Source organism: Eurosta solidaginis, chromosome 1, assembly GCF_040869045.1.
Source record: "Eurosta solidaginis isolate ZX-2024a chromosome 1, ASM4086904v1, whole genome shotgun sequence".
NCBI classification, from domain to species: domain Eukaryota; kingdom Metazoa; phylum Arthropoda; class Insecta; order Diptera; family Tephritidae; genus Eurosta; species Eurosta solidaginis.
Window position 1 is genome coordinate 5,688,712 of NC_090319.1, and position 13,153 is coordinate 5,701,864.

The 13,153-nt window shown below is 37.7% G+C and overlaps 1 protein-coding gene across 10 annotated transcripts in view; it reads left to right on the forward strand.

Annotated features, from left to right (window-relative positions):
• faf (ubiquitin carboxyl-terminal hydrolase-like faf) overlaps positions 1 to 13,153 on the forward strand; it is a 131,510-nt gene that overhangs the window by 40,826 nt on the left and 77,531 nt on the right. For all 10 annotated transcript variants that reach the window (XR_010951788.1, XM_067778221.1, XM_067778289.1 and 7 more), the window contains 4 exons: positions 8,476 to 8,624; positions 8,704 to 9,695; positions 9,763 to 10,020; positions 10,116 to 10,715. Coding sequence is in view for 9 of the 10 variants with exons in the window: in XM_067778221.1 (XP_067634322.1) it covers positions 8,476 to 8,624; positions 8,704 to 9,695; positions 9,763 to 10,020; positions 10,116 to 10,715 (1,999 nt within the window). In the remaining variant the exon portion in view is untranslated. The remainder of the gene's footprint in view (positions 1 to 8,475; positions 8,625 to 8,703; positions 9,696 to 9,762; positions 10,021 to 10,115; positions 10,716 to 13,153) is intronic.

Genomic DNA, 13,153 nt, shown 5'->3' on the forward strand with positions numbered 1-13,153 from the left:
CAACTTCTACGAGCAAAAATTAAGATTGAAAGACAACGAACCGGTATATGTTAAAAAACTATAGATTGCCATACTCTCAACGCGACGAAATAAATCGACAAGTAAATAAACTGTTAGACAACGATTTGATTGAACCTAGTTACTCTAATTACAATAGTCCTTTGATTATAGTCCCAAAGAAAGATACTAAGGGGCAAAAAGCTTATCGTATGTGCGTAGATTTTCGCGCAGTAAACAAGAAACTCATTGCTGATAAATTTCCACTAACTAGAGTTGACGATATTTTAGATAATCTTGGTAGAGCAAAATATTTTTCCACATTAGATCTTTTTTCTGGATTCCATCAAATCCCCTTGCATCCTGACTCACGTGACATTACTTCTTTCAGCACTGACCGAGGTTCATTTAGATGGAAAGTTCTTCCATTCGGTTTAAATATAGCACCAAATTCATTCTCACGAATGATGACAATAGCTTTTTCGGGTATACCACCCAATGTCGCATTTTTATACGTCGACGATATTATCGTCATAGGTTGTAGTGAAGCACACCATATTAAAAATCTTTCAAAAGTTTTCAATACTTGTAGGTCTTTCAATCTCAAAAAATAAATAAAATAAATGTAAGGCGCGACAACCTCCGAAGAGATCTAAGGCCGAGCTTCTCTTCCAATTTGCGTCGTGCTCCTCTTGATTTTCCCTACAAATTGGCCGGACGGGACCTACATGATTTTATGTCGACTCCGAACGGCATCTGCAAGGCAGATGAGTTTTCACTGACAGCTTTTCATGGCAGAAATACACCCGGAGCGCTTGCCAAACACTGCCGAGGGGCGACCCCGCTTAAAAAAATTTTCTTCTAATTGAAAACCTTATTTCTAAAATTTTTGATGTTGCTTTGCCCGGGGTTTGAACCCAGGTCATCCGGTGTGGTAGGTGGAGCACGCTACCATCACACCACGGTGCAACTTTTTACGACCAGAAGTTACATTTTTAGGTCAGAAATATTCAGCCAAAGGTTTGTTTGCCAGACGACTCCAAAACACACGCAATTAAAAAGTATACAAAGCCAACTGATAAAGACGCGGTACGACGATTCGTCGCGTTTGCAAACATTACGTTTTGGATGTCGAGTGCGAAAGGGCATTTTTATCTTTGAAAGCAGCATTACTTTCACCAAAATTACTTCAATACCCAGATTTTACAAAACAATTCATTATTACCGTTGATGCTTCAACAACTGGATGTGGCGCTATTTTGAGTCAAGAACAACAAGGCAGTGACTTACCAATTGGTTTCGCTTCTAAAGCATTTAATAAAGCCGAACAGAAAAAACCAATAGAATTGGAACTTTTAGCTATTTACTTTGCAATCAAGCAATTTCGACCATACGTTTATGGCACACATTTTCTTGTAAAGTCAGATCACAGACCTCTAGTATACCTTTTCAATATGAAAGACCCATCTCCAAAACTTTCAAGAATTAGGCTAGAATTAGCAGAATACAAACTTTACTATAGTTTATATAAGGCTAAATCAAACATTGGCGCTGATGCACTATCGCGCATTACAATCGATGAGATTAAAGAATCGAACAAACACATTTTAGCAGTACAGACAAGGTCAATGACAAAACGGCAAAACGATGAAAACGTTCTTAAGAAAACAGGCAAAACGACGAAAAACAACTTACTTTACACGTTTATGACAAATTTTCATTTAATTATTCGAAAAAAGTTCCGCGTATAAGAACCACAATTTTTTATGATGATAAAAGTAAAATTTCTAAAATGCATATAAGCGCACATATGCGACGTAAAAAGATCGATCTACTTAATATAGAGATTGGTAACGAAATAACAAATTTAGGAGAGTTACTTTCGAAGTTACAAACAGTAGCTAACAATCACCATATTAACAAAGCTGAATGGCCAAAAGATGATCTATTTTTCAAATATTGCACAATTTTAAATTTAAAACAATGCAGACCCAGTAGAAACTATAACAGGACAATACAAAAATCAAAATCATAACAATTTATCATAATGACCCTATATCAGGTGGTCACTGCGGTGTTAAAAAGCTTTACGCAAAAATTCGTACTAAATACTTTTGGAAAAACATGACTCGTGACATTGCTAAATTCGTCAAAAATTGTCAAAAATGTTTAGTAAACAAAGTCATACCAAAAATCAAAGAAAATTTAGTACTGACTCCAACGCCGAGTAAACCGAGTTTGATATAGTTATTATTGATACAATCGGACCTTTACCACAATCGAGTTACGGTAACAAGTTCGCAGTTACCATCATATGCGATTTAACAAAATACCTGGTAACAATATCAGTGCCAGATAAAAGCGCAATAGCTTCAGCAATTTTCGAGAGTTTTATTTTGATATATGGTCCTATAAAATCCATCAGGTCAGATTTAGGTACCGAATATAAGAATCAAATTCTTGCAGAACTTATGAAACTTTAAATAATAGTACAAAATACATTAAAAACAACAAAAAACAAATGAACTGAATTTTGTATCAAAATTTTATACATAATCTGTATATACAATATATTATATCATATAACTAATATTTGCATAGTGCAATGCAATGCAAAAAAAAATATCTTTTTCGAAAACATTGTATAAATAAATTTAATCAGCATTAATTAAAACTCCTTTTACATATTAAATAAGTTCAATAGCATTGTATAAATAAATTGAATTACCACAAGTTAAAACTATTTTACATATTAAATATTAAATAAGCTCAATAGCATTGTACAAATAAATGTACTTATTATTAATTGAAACATAAGCTTTAATGTGTTTGAGTTTATGCATTTAAAACATCTTACACATCAATTGATTTTGGGCAAGAAGAAGCCGGCAGAATTGATCACCCTGCCGACTCCTTCTTTTCCAAAGGAGGGTGATGTAATGGCACCTTTCTCAAACTCAACACATCAAGCACACATCAGCTGATGTCGCGAGCACGGGCAAAATGCGGACAAATCTGTTTTACAAATTATTAAACTTACGTTTTAGCTTGTAACAAATTGTAATTTAAAAATACAATAAAAGCATAGAGTGCTTCAACATAAAATTGAATAAAAAGTGTTAAATAAAGCAACCTAGTTGAATTCCCAACGAAACTAGAAAAACCATCTTTCCGTTTATTGAGTGCCGGCTACAGTCCAGCAGGTGTATTTGGAGACAAGCTGCAAGGCTGCAGCTCCCGCTGTCAGGAAGCCATCTTGTAAGTAATCATTACCAGAGTAGGCAATCCCCTTATAAAAGCACGCCGGGGCCTCTCTAATTCATTATAATAAAAAACCATGTATGGCACATATATGGTACAAAATATAAAGTTTAGAACGATAACGCCTCTAGACTCGGAGAATATCGTCCCAAAACCGGATACCGGAGAAGACACCATAAAACTCTGAGTGTCCGGCGAAAACCGGAGAGTTGGTAGTCGTTGATGGGAGTAACTGTAGAAAATTGTATCCTAAAAGTAATTAATCTTTGGCAACCCAGTTTAAGAAAGAGTTACACAATTTTTTGCAGGAGATCAACGTGCGATCATACAAACAGAATGCCACCAGATACGTAGTTTTTCAACTAATAGTTATGGGTAGTGCATTAATGCACCAGCCTTCGCTAACAGTTGAGTGTTAATCCAAAAAATATCAGCATCACTCAGCTATGGTGGTAGTGAAGCTGAACAATTTTTAACTAAAATTAAAAAGCTGGTACTGAAAATATTTTCAACTATGGGGTCCGTATCGTGTTATAAGATCCGTGATCGAAATCAATTTTTAAAATCGCAACAGCTCTGAAAAGGTTAATCGGATTGGGGAAATATGTGAAATGGTGTCTACAAGTATCACTTTTACGAATCCTTTGACAGATTCATAAGCTGCCGGGCAACGCACAAAATTTGCTTGATGGTTACCATAGCAACGTGTAGTTGTATGCGTTTCGGGTGATTGTCGCTTGCCCGGCCACCACACAAGCAGAAAGCATCAAGCGCCATTTGTATTGAAAATTCGTAGCGTGCAGACGTAAACTGTCATCGGATGACGATTTTTTATTGCTTGTAAATTTTGCGAATTTTCATAAAAATGTTTCAACTTTCTTCTAAGAATTTTTTCGAGTATGCAGTTTTGTAGCTTATTCAATTTTAATATAACAAGATGCTAATCTTAAGCCACTAAGAAAATTACCTGATTTTTGGCAATTTTTTTTTCCATCCGACCTTTGCATTCGTAGGTTTCAATAAACCGCAACGTAAAATCTTTTTCTTCCGCGAAGTTGCTCATTGAACGTTCTCAAAAACCTAACACATTAATGCTTGTCAACGACGTCGGCCACGATCAAATAGACCAGCTGTCAAGCGAAAAAATCTAAAAATTTTGATTTTCATCAACGCGAAGCCGACAACAAATGCGTGTGAGCACGACATCGCCCGATACGCACACAACTACACGTTGCTAGGTCACCATCAAGCAAATTTTGTGCGTTGCCCGGCAGCTATATTTATCGTTCTATACGTGATGGTACAACACGTCAAGGGCCCAGTTTAGTACACAAAAATTTCCGTGCACTCGTTTGAGTGGGGGTATAGAAAACTACCAATACATTTTTTTTTGTTTTTCACTCAGGTGAGTGGGTAAATGACTGCAATAAATTTTTTTACTCCAAGTGGAGAAAGTCTGCATTATCACTAAGCTGGAAAAAAATAGTGCACTACCCCCCACTGTGTTTCAACTGAACCTCCTAATGTATTTGGCATCACTGAGTTCGGTGAAATGTAGGCAGCTCTTTTGTGGCTTTTTATACTCAGCTGAGCAGAGCTCACAGAGTATATTAATTTTGTTCGCATAACGGTACCCTGTAACGGCATAAACTAATCGAGATAGATATAGACTTCTATATATCAAAATGATCTGGGCGAAAAAAGAAATTTATATAGTCATATCCGTCCGTCCGTCCGTAAACACGATAACTTGATTAATTTTTTGAGGTATCTTGATGAAATTTGGTATGTAGGTTCCTGGGCACTCATCTCAGATCGCTATTAAAATGAACGAAATCGGACTATAACCACGCACACTTTTTCGATATCGAAAATGTCGAAAAACCGAAAAAGTGCGATAATTCATAACCAAAGACGGATAGAGCGATGAAACTTGGCAGGTGGGTTGACCTTATGACGCAGAATAGAAAATTAGTAAAATTTTGGACACCGCCCACTTTTAAAAAAAGGTAATTTAAAAGTTTTGCAAGCTGTAATTTAGCAGTCGTTAAAGATATCATGATGAAATTTAGCAGGAACGTCACCCCTATTACTATATGTGTGCCAAATAAAAATTAGCAAAATCGGATGATGAACACGCCCACTTAAAAAAAAAAAATTAAAAGTCAAATTTTAACAAAAAATTGAATATCTTTACAGTATATAAGTACATTATGTCAAAATTCAACTCCAGTAATGATATGGTGCAACAAAATACAAAAATAAAAGAAAATTTCAAAATGGGCATGGCTCCGCCCTTTTTCATTTAATTTGTCTAGAATACTTTTAATTCCATAAGTCGAACAAAAATTTACCAATCCATGTGAAATTTGGTAAGGGCAGTGCTTCTATGATGGTAACTGTTTTCTTGAGAATGGGCGAAATCGTTTGAAGCCACGCCCAGTTTTTATACACAGTCGACCGTCTGTCCTTCCGCTCGGCCGTTAACACGATAACTTGAGCAAAAATCGATATATCTTTACTAAACCTAGTTCACGTAGTGATCTGAACGCACTTTATCCTGGTATTAAAAATGGGCGAAATCAGACTATGACCACGTCCACTTTTTCGATATCGAAAATTTCGAAAAATGAAAAAATGCCAAAATACCAAATACGAAAAAAGAAATGAAACATGGTGATTGGATTGGTTTTTTGACCCAAAATATAGCTTTAGAAAAAACTTTGTAAAATGGGTGTGTCACCTTCCATATTAAGTAGAAGAAAATGAAAAAGTTCTGCAGGGCGAAATCAAAAGCCCTTGGAATCATGGCACGAATACTGTTCGTGATATTACATATATAAATACATTAGCGGTACCCGACAGATGATGTTCTGGGTCACCCTGTCCACATTTTGGTCGATATCTCGAAAACGTCTTCACATATACGACTAGGGGCCACACTCCCTTTAAAAAACCCCATTAATACCTTGAATTTTATATCCATATCGTACAAACACATTCTAGAGTCACCCCTGGTCCATGACGATATCTCGAAAATCCTTTCAGTTGATACCCATATCGTACAAACACATTCTAGAGTCACCCTAGGTTCATTTTCCTACATGGCGATTTTCCCTTATTTTGTCTCCAAAACCCTCAGCTGAGTATGTAATGTTCGGTTATACCCGAACTTATCCTTCCTTACTTGTTCAAGCTTGTTGTTTTGTTAACAGTGCTTCGTCCCATTCAAAGGGCACGACCACTCACAAATTATCATCAAAGTCCTCTAGCCGGAGTCCAAGGAACTGGCTGTTTCAACAGGGGCGGACCATAGAGAGATTGATGTTAGAGGCGTAGGTTCCACATTACAATTGAATAGATGGTTGATGTCATGTGAGTACACATCGGACAAGTAAGAGTTTAACCTGTTACAGTACCCAGAACGAAGTTGGGACAGGGTGACTCGTATCTCCCTTGGTAGTTTGCTTCTTCTGCAAGGGTGGGATATTAATAACAGGGTTCACCGGGTGCGTCCTGGCAAAAGCGTTTGCCGATTCTTTGTGGATTTGACTTAGGGCCCGCTTATGCTTGTCTGGATCAAACGGCTGTGTTGGCAGGTGCCTGATCTCGACATAGTGCTTATGGAGATGTTCCCTTAACCCCCGTGGAGTCGGGGCTAGATCAAGCAGTTGTTTGCTAGGATATTCTGTTTTGTGACAAGTTAGCATAATCTGCCTGTTCAGCATTTCGTTGTGCTCTTTATTGTTGAGCTCTTTGGCCTGACTATGTAGGTGGTGTTCGGGGGTCATAAGTAGACATCCGGTGGCAGTTTTGGTTGCAGAAGGTTGACAGGACTCCAGCCTTTTCCAGTGTGTGTTTTATTAAGAACCAGGCGACCAAACTGGTGACGCATAGCTCATGAGCGGTCGGCCAATTGCTTTGTACGTGGTAAGCAACGTTTCTTTAACTTTTCGCCAGGTGCTGCAGGCAAACGTCTTGAAGATTTTGGTGCGGCTTTGTACTTTAGATACAATTTCGGTGGCATGCACCTTGAAGGTCAGAGTATTATCGACCGTTACCCCTAAGATCTTTGGGTGACTGACAGTCGGTAGTGTGACATCATCGACGTGAACGTCAAATATTTGCGACATCTGTTCCTTCCACGTCGTTAACAGAGTGGCCGTGGATTTTGTCGGTGATGCCAGGTTGCGTGAGGCGAAGAAACTGGAAATATCGGGGTGATAGCTGTTTATTTTAGAAACTAATTCATCAATTGAAAGCTCATTCTTCTAGTCGATCGGGAATATGAATTAAAAAAAAAAAAAATCGGCACCTTTTTTCTTTCCGTGTTTTGTTTTAATAACTCGGTGAAATCGGTGATCAAAATTCATTGGTGTGTTGATTTGGAAAGCCACTCAAATTTTTTAAATACCTTTTGAACGATTAAAAAGAGTTTAATTACCTATAACAGGCAATGATGTGCGTCCGCTGATATCCCTTTCGACCATATCGGACCGCAATAATCAGCCTGGATAGTCTTACATAAGTATAAAATTAAGTAAGGCGTCAAAGCCGACGTAGCGCCGATATATCACACTCCGCGGCAACATACGGAAAACGAAACAATCGGCGGCGTTTATCCCTTGTAAAATAAACGTAAGGCGTGAATAACCTCCGTAGAGGTTTTCGGCCGAGCTTCTCTTCCAATTTTCGTCGTGCTTCTTTTTTAATTTTTCCTACAAATTGGCGGTATGGAACCTGTATGTTTTATGCTGACCTCGAACGGCATCTGCAAGGCAGATGAGTTTTCACTGTGAAGCTTTTCATAACAGAAATACACTTGTAGTGTTCACCAAATCAGTACCGAGTGGCGACCTCGCTTAGAAAAACTTTATTCTAATTGAAAGAGAAGCTCGGCCTAAAATCTCTTCGGAGGCTATCACATCTTGCATTTATTTTTTCATTTTGACATGAGTCTAGTTGACTGCGGTATTAGATACTTCTGCGTACTGAATGCTTTCTGGGGACTTGAGTCCCCTCCTATGACAATCAAGCCTACTGTGGGAGCATTCTAAGCCCCTTAACAAAACGTGATATTAAAGGTTGTGATTGTACTAATAGCCATTCGATTACTTTATTGATTTATTTTTCTTATTTTTCTGTTGCTTTCATTTATCCTCACTTCGTTTTTTCCAAAACGATAGCTAAAATCTATTTTTTAATATTCATCCAAAGAACACCGGAAAAATTGATAGCTTCGTTTCCAACATTGAAATTACGATCCTTAACGCAAAAGATCTCAAATCCACGTTGGGTCGTGCCAGTACTACCCGAACAGGAGTTGGAGGTGCTACTTAATGCAGCTATTGCACTAACTGCTGCTGGTAAGTGTGTGAAGTTAATTAAAGGATAAACGACAGATAATTTATATGCGCCTAATTAAATTTATTTTTTTGCTTCTAGGCGTCGATCACGATTGCGAACCATGCGTTGAATTTTATCGTAATGCCCTTACCACATCCTTTTCGAAAATCCTCACCGATGAGGCTGTAAATTCATGGAAGTACAATATTCATCATTGCATTTTATTGTCATGTGGCAAATTGTTGCATTTAATTGCCATACACATGCAACGCGATAATCCTTATTTATTGGATTTACTTGCTATGGTATTTGATCCCGAAAATAAATTTAATACATTTAATGCAGCACGTCAACCGGGAGGTTTCACTCCACCCGAATATCTCTGGGGTATATTGGATAGCAACAAAATGTTTGCCAAACCACCACCAGAACCAAAAAATCCACGAGGATGGCTTGTTGATTTAATTAATCGTTTCGGTCAATTGGGTGGTTTTGATAATCTTTTGGAACGATTTAATTGTGGTCTGCAATTGTTAAAGAAAAACCAAGAGCAAACAAAAGGCGGCACGGAACCTTCAAGCTCTGGCGTAGATTTGAATAGTAAAACCAGCAAATCATCACAATCGTCCGACGAGAGCCAGGATAACAAATTGACACTTGGATTGATTTTCAGCTTATTGCGTCCATTCGGGCAATGCCACGAGCTGTTGACACCTGCAACCATTGCTAAATACTTTATGCCAATTTGGAATGTTGTGCTGGATTTATTAGATAGTTTCTCCGATGATGAATTGAAGCGTGAAGCCAAACCGGAGGGGCGTAACGATTATATTAATGGTATTGTAAAGTCAGCACGTTTGTTAGCAAGTCGTTTGCCTGGACAAGAGGATTTGATACGTGATCTGGAAATGTTTCGCCTCAAAATGATATTGCGCTTATTACAAGTATCTAGCTTCAATGGTAAAATGAATGCATTAAATGAAATCAATAAAGTTCTAAGCTCTGTATCATATTATTCACATCGTACACAACAACTACAACATTGTTTGCCCGATGATGAGATGGATTGGTTGACGGCAGAGCGTATGGCTGTGAGTACACGTAAACAATTTGATCTAAAAATATTGGCCTTATCATTGTAATTTTATTTGGTACTAGAATTGGATAAAAGATTCTGATGTTTTGGGTATTGTGCTCAAAGACTCCTTGCATCAGCCACAATATGTTGAAAAGCTGGAGAAGATAATACGCTTTCTTATAAAAGAACATGCCTTAACACTTGAGGATTTGGATGCAGTATGGCGTGCACAGGCTGGCAAACATGAAGCAATAGTTAAGAATGTGCATGACCTTTTGGCGAAATTAGCTTGGGATTTTACACCCGAACAATTAGATCATCTTTTTGAATCATTCCAGGTAGATACGAACTTTCTACATATATCATTACAAAATCAATATTAATTTATATTTAAGAATAATCGTAAAATTCTCACTGTGTTTTCTTTCTATAGGCTAGTATGACCACCGCTAATAAGCGTCAGCGTGAACGGCTTCTCGAACTAATAAGGCGCCTTGCCGAGGACGATAAAAATGGTGTAATGGCTCAAAAAGTCTTAAAGCTTTTTTGGACACTTGCCCATAGCCAGGAAATACCACCAGAAGTATTAGATCAAGCCTTAGCAGCACATGTAAAAATACTAGACTATAGTTGCTCACAGGAGCGTGATGCACAAAAGATTGTTTGGTTGGATAAATGTGTGCAGGAATTGAAAACTGGCGAAAACTGGGTGTTGCCAGCGTTGCGTTTAATACGCGAAATTTGTTGCTTGTATGATTCATCGCCAAGTCATGCACCGCGCACTCAACAAACACTTAATCGTCAACAAGTAATTGAACGTTTGCAAAACGATTACACTTTGGTCATACTTGTTACGAACAGTTTAACTACATATATGGATAAAATTCGCGCCATGATTGCTGAAATGCCGAATGTCGAGCCGAACACGTTATGCATTGATGGACGATATCCACATAATATGCAAATACAGGAGCGTTTGGATTTTCTCAAGTTTTTGTTAAAGGATGGGCAGCTGTGGTTGTGCGCCGAACAAGTAAGAGATTATTGCAATCGTTTTTCACCTATTAATATAAAGGGTTTGCCAGTTATTAATTTTAAGATTTGGGTTATTGTTGTTGTAGCAGTGCTTCGCCTCATCCAATAGGTGCGAACACCCACTAAGTGCTATCAATGTTCTCTAATGGGAGTTCCAGGAAACTTGCAGTATAGGGTTGAGGGTGTTACGAGGTGTTGGTTTCACATTGCAATTGGGACATACAATTACATTACAAGCGGGACATACATTGGGTATGTCGGGGTTGATTCGTCATAATAAAAGTTTTACCTATTACATATTGAGATCGAAGTTGAGCTAGAGTGACGCGTATCTCTTGTGTTTGTAGCAGAGCTTCGCCGCATCCAGTGGGAGCGACCACTCAAAAATTGTCATAATTTCCTCTTTTGCGAGATCAGGGTATTTATCTTTAAGAACGGGGTTCGCCAGGCAATTCCTAGCATAGAGCTCCGACGCCTTTTTGTGGATATCACTCAGAACCTGTTTGTGTTTTTCTTCTACATACGGCTGTGTTCTCAGGTGCCGTATTTTGTCATAATGCTTGCGGAGATGACTTCTTCAATCGGATTTCTGTTGGGATGCTCAGGTTTCTGGGTATTAAACAGAAACTGTTCGTTCAGCATCTCTCTAATGGGGAGTACTCTCGCTTCACTGTGTAGGTGTTCCAGGGTTTTGTAATTATATAAAATCGCAGTGAAATTTATAGTTATAATTGTGTTCGATACAAAGTTCTGAAATGAATAATTATAAATTTTACAAAATGTCTGACATATTTTAACAAACTGATATGTGATTGCTATAACATAAAATTACAAGTATATAAAAACCAAGTACACATAAGTTTAGACTTCTACACAATTGTGTAAATCGCAGTTATAATATTTAAATCGGTCAAAACACCTCGAATCCATAACCCTTCCGCAATTGCTTGACTTAAGGCAATGTATTCAGCTTCACTCGACGATGTTGCAACTATTGCTTGCTTTCGGCTTCCCCAAGATATCAGACAGCCATATACGAAAAATACAAAACCACTTACTGATTTTCTCTCTAATGTGTCTGATGCCCAATCAGCATCTGCATAGCCTGTAAGTTCTGAACAATTATTTAGAATTTCTTGTAAACCAAGTCTAAGTTCTTTGTTCCCTTGAGATATCTGACAATTCGTTTCAATACCTGCCAATTGGTTTCACTAGGTTCTTGTTAGAATCTACCCATATAACCTACATGATATCATATGTCTGGACGTACACTTAACATCAGATACATTAAACTGCCTAAGAGTTCACGATATGGTTTTTCAGTTCGTTTTCCATTATCTAGCGACATCTGCAAACCTTGCTCCATTGGTGTTTTTGCAGGATTACAATCTGTCATTCCAAATTTTTCCAATATTCTATCAATATGGTTTCTTTGACTCATCTTGAGAACACCGCTCTTCTGCTAATCAATTTTTGTCCCAAGATATTATCGTTAGGGACCACATCCAGACATCTTAAAAATTTTGCCAAGCTCTTTTTTCAGTTCAATTACTTCCAGAAATGAGTATGTCATCAACATATAAAATTGGATATAATACGTTAGTAGCAGACATTTTAAAATACAAACAGTAATCATGCTTAGAACGTTCGAAACCATTTGCCAACAAAAATGAATTAAATTCCTCGTTCCAACATTTAAGACTTTGCTTTAAACCATAAAGCGATTTTCGAAGTTTACATACCAATCCCTCCGATGGTTCCAAACCTTCGGGAACTGCCATAAAACTGTCTTCTTTTAAAGTGCCGTACAAAAATGCTGTTTTTACATCTAGTTGGTTTAAATAGTAACCCTTTTGCACACTGATCGCCAACACAATGCGGACAGTTGTCAACTTTGCTACAGGAGCGTATGTTTCCTCATAATCAACACCAGCCTTCTCTAAGAAACCTTTCGCAACCAATCTCGCTTTGTGACGCACTGGATTTCCATCAGTATCCTCCTTCACACGAAAGATCCATTTTGATTTTAGTAACTTAACATTAGGTGGATGTGGAACTAATTCCCAAACGCGGTTTTCGTTCATTGAGTTTAGCTCTTCATTGATAGCCTTCATCCACAATTCTTTGTCAGACCTATTTTCGATATCTGCGTATATAAGTGGTTCACATGGTGCATCCAAAATTGCTGAATACCCAGAAATATATTGCATAAATCTATTTTATATTTTAAATCTATATTCTCTCACTTCGGCGAGGCTGTGATTCGTCTTCTTGAATATTGAAAGTACCATTTTCACTATCATAAGAAGATTCACCAACATTAGAATCTTCCACATCATCTTCAGGACAGCCACTCCCGTCATCTCTATCGTGATTTTCGTTAATTTTGTCAGGAGAGGAATCAGCATAAATTTCACCTTCCTCCCCTCTTGCTGA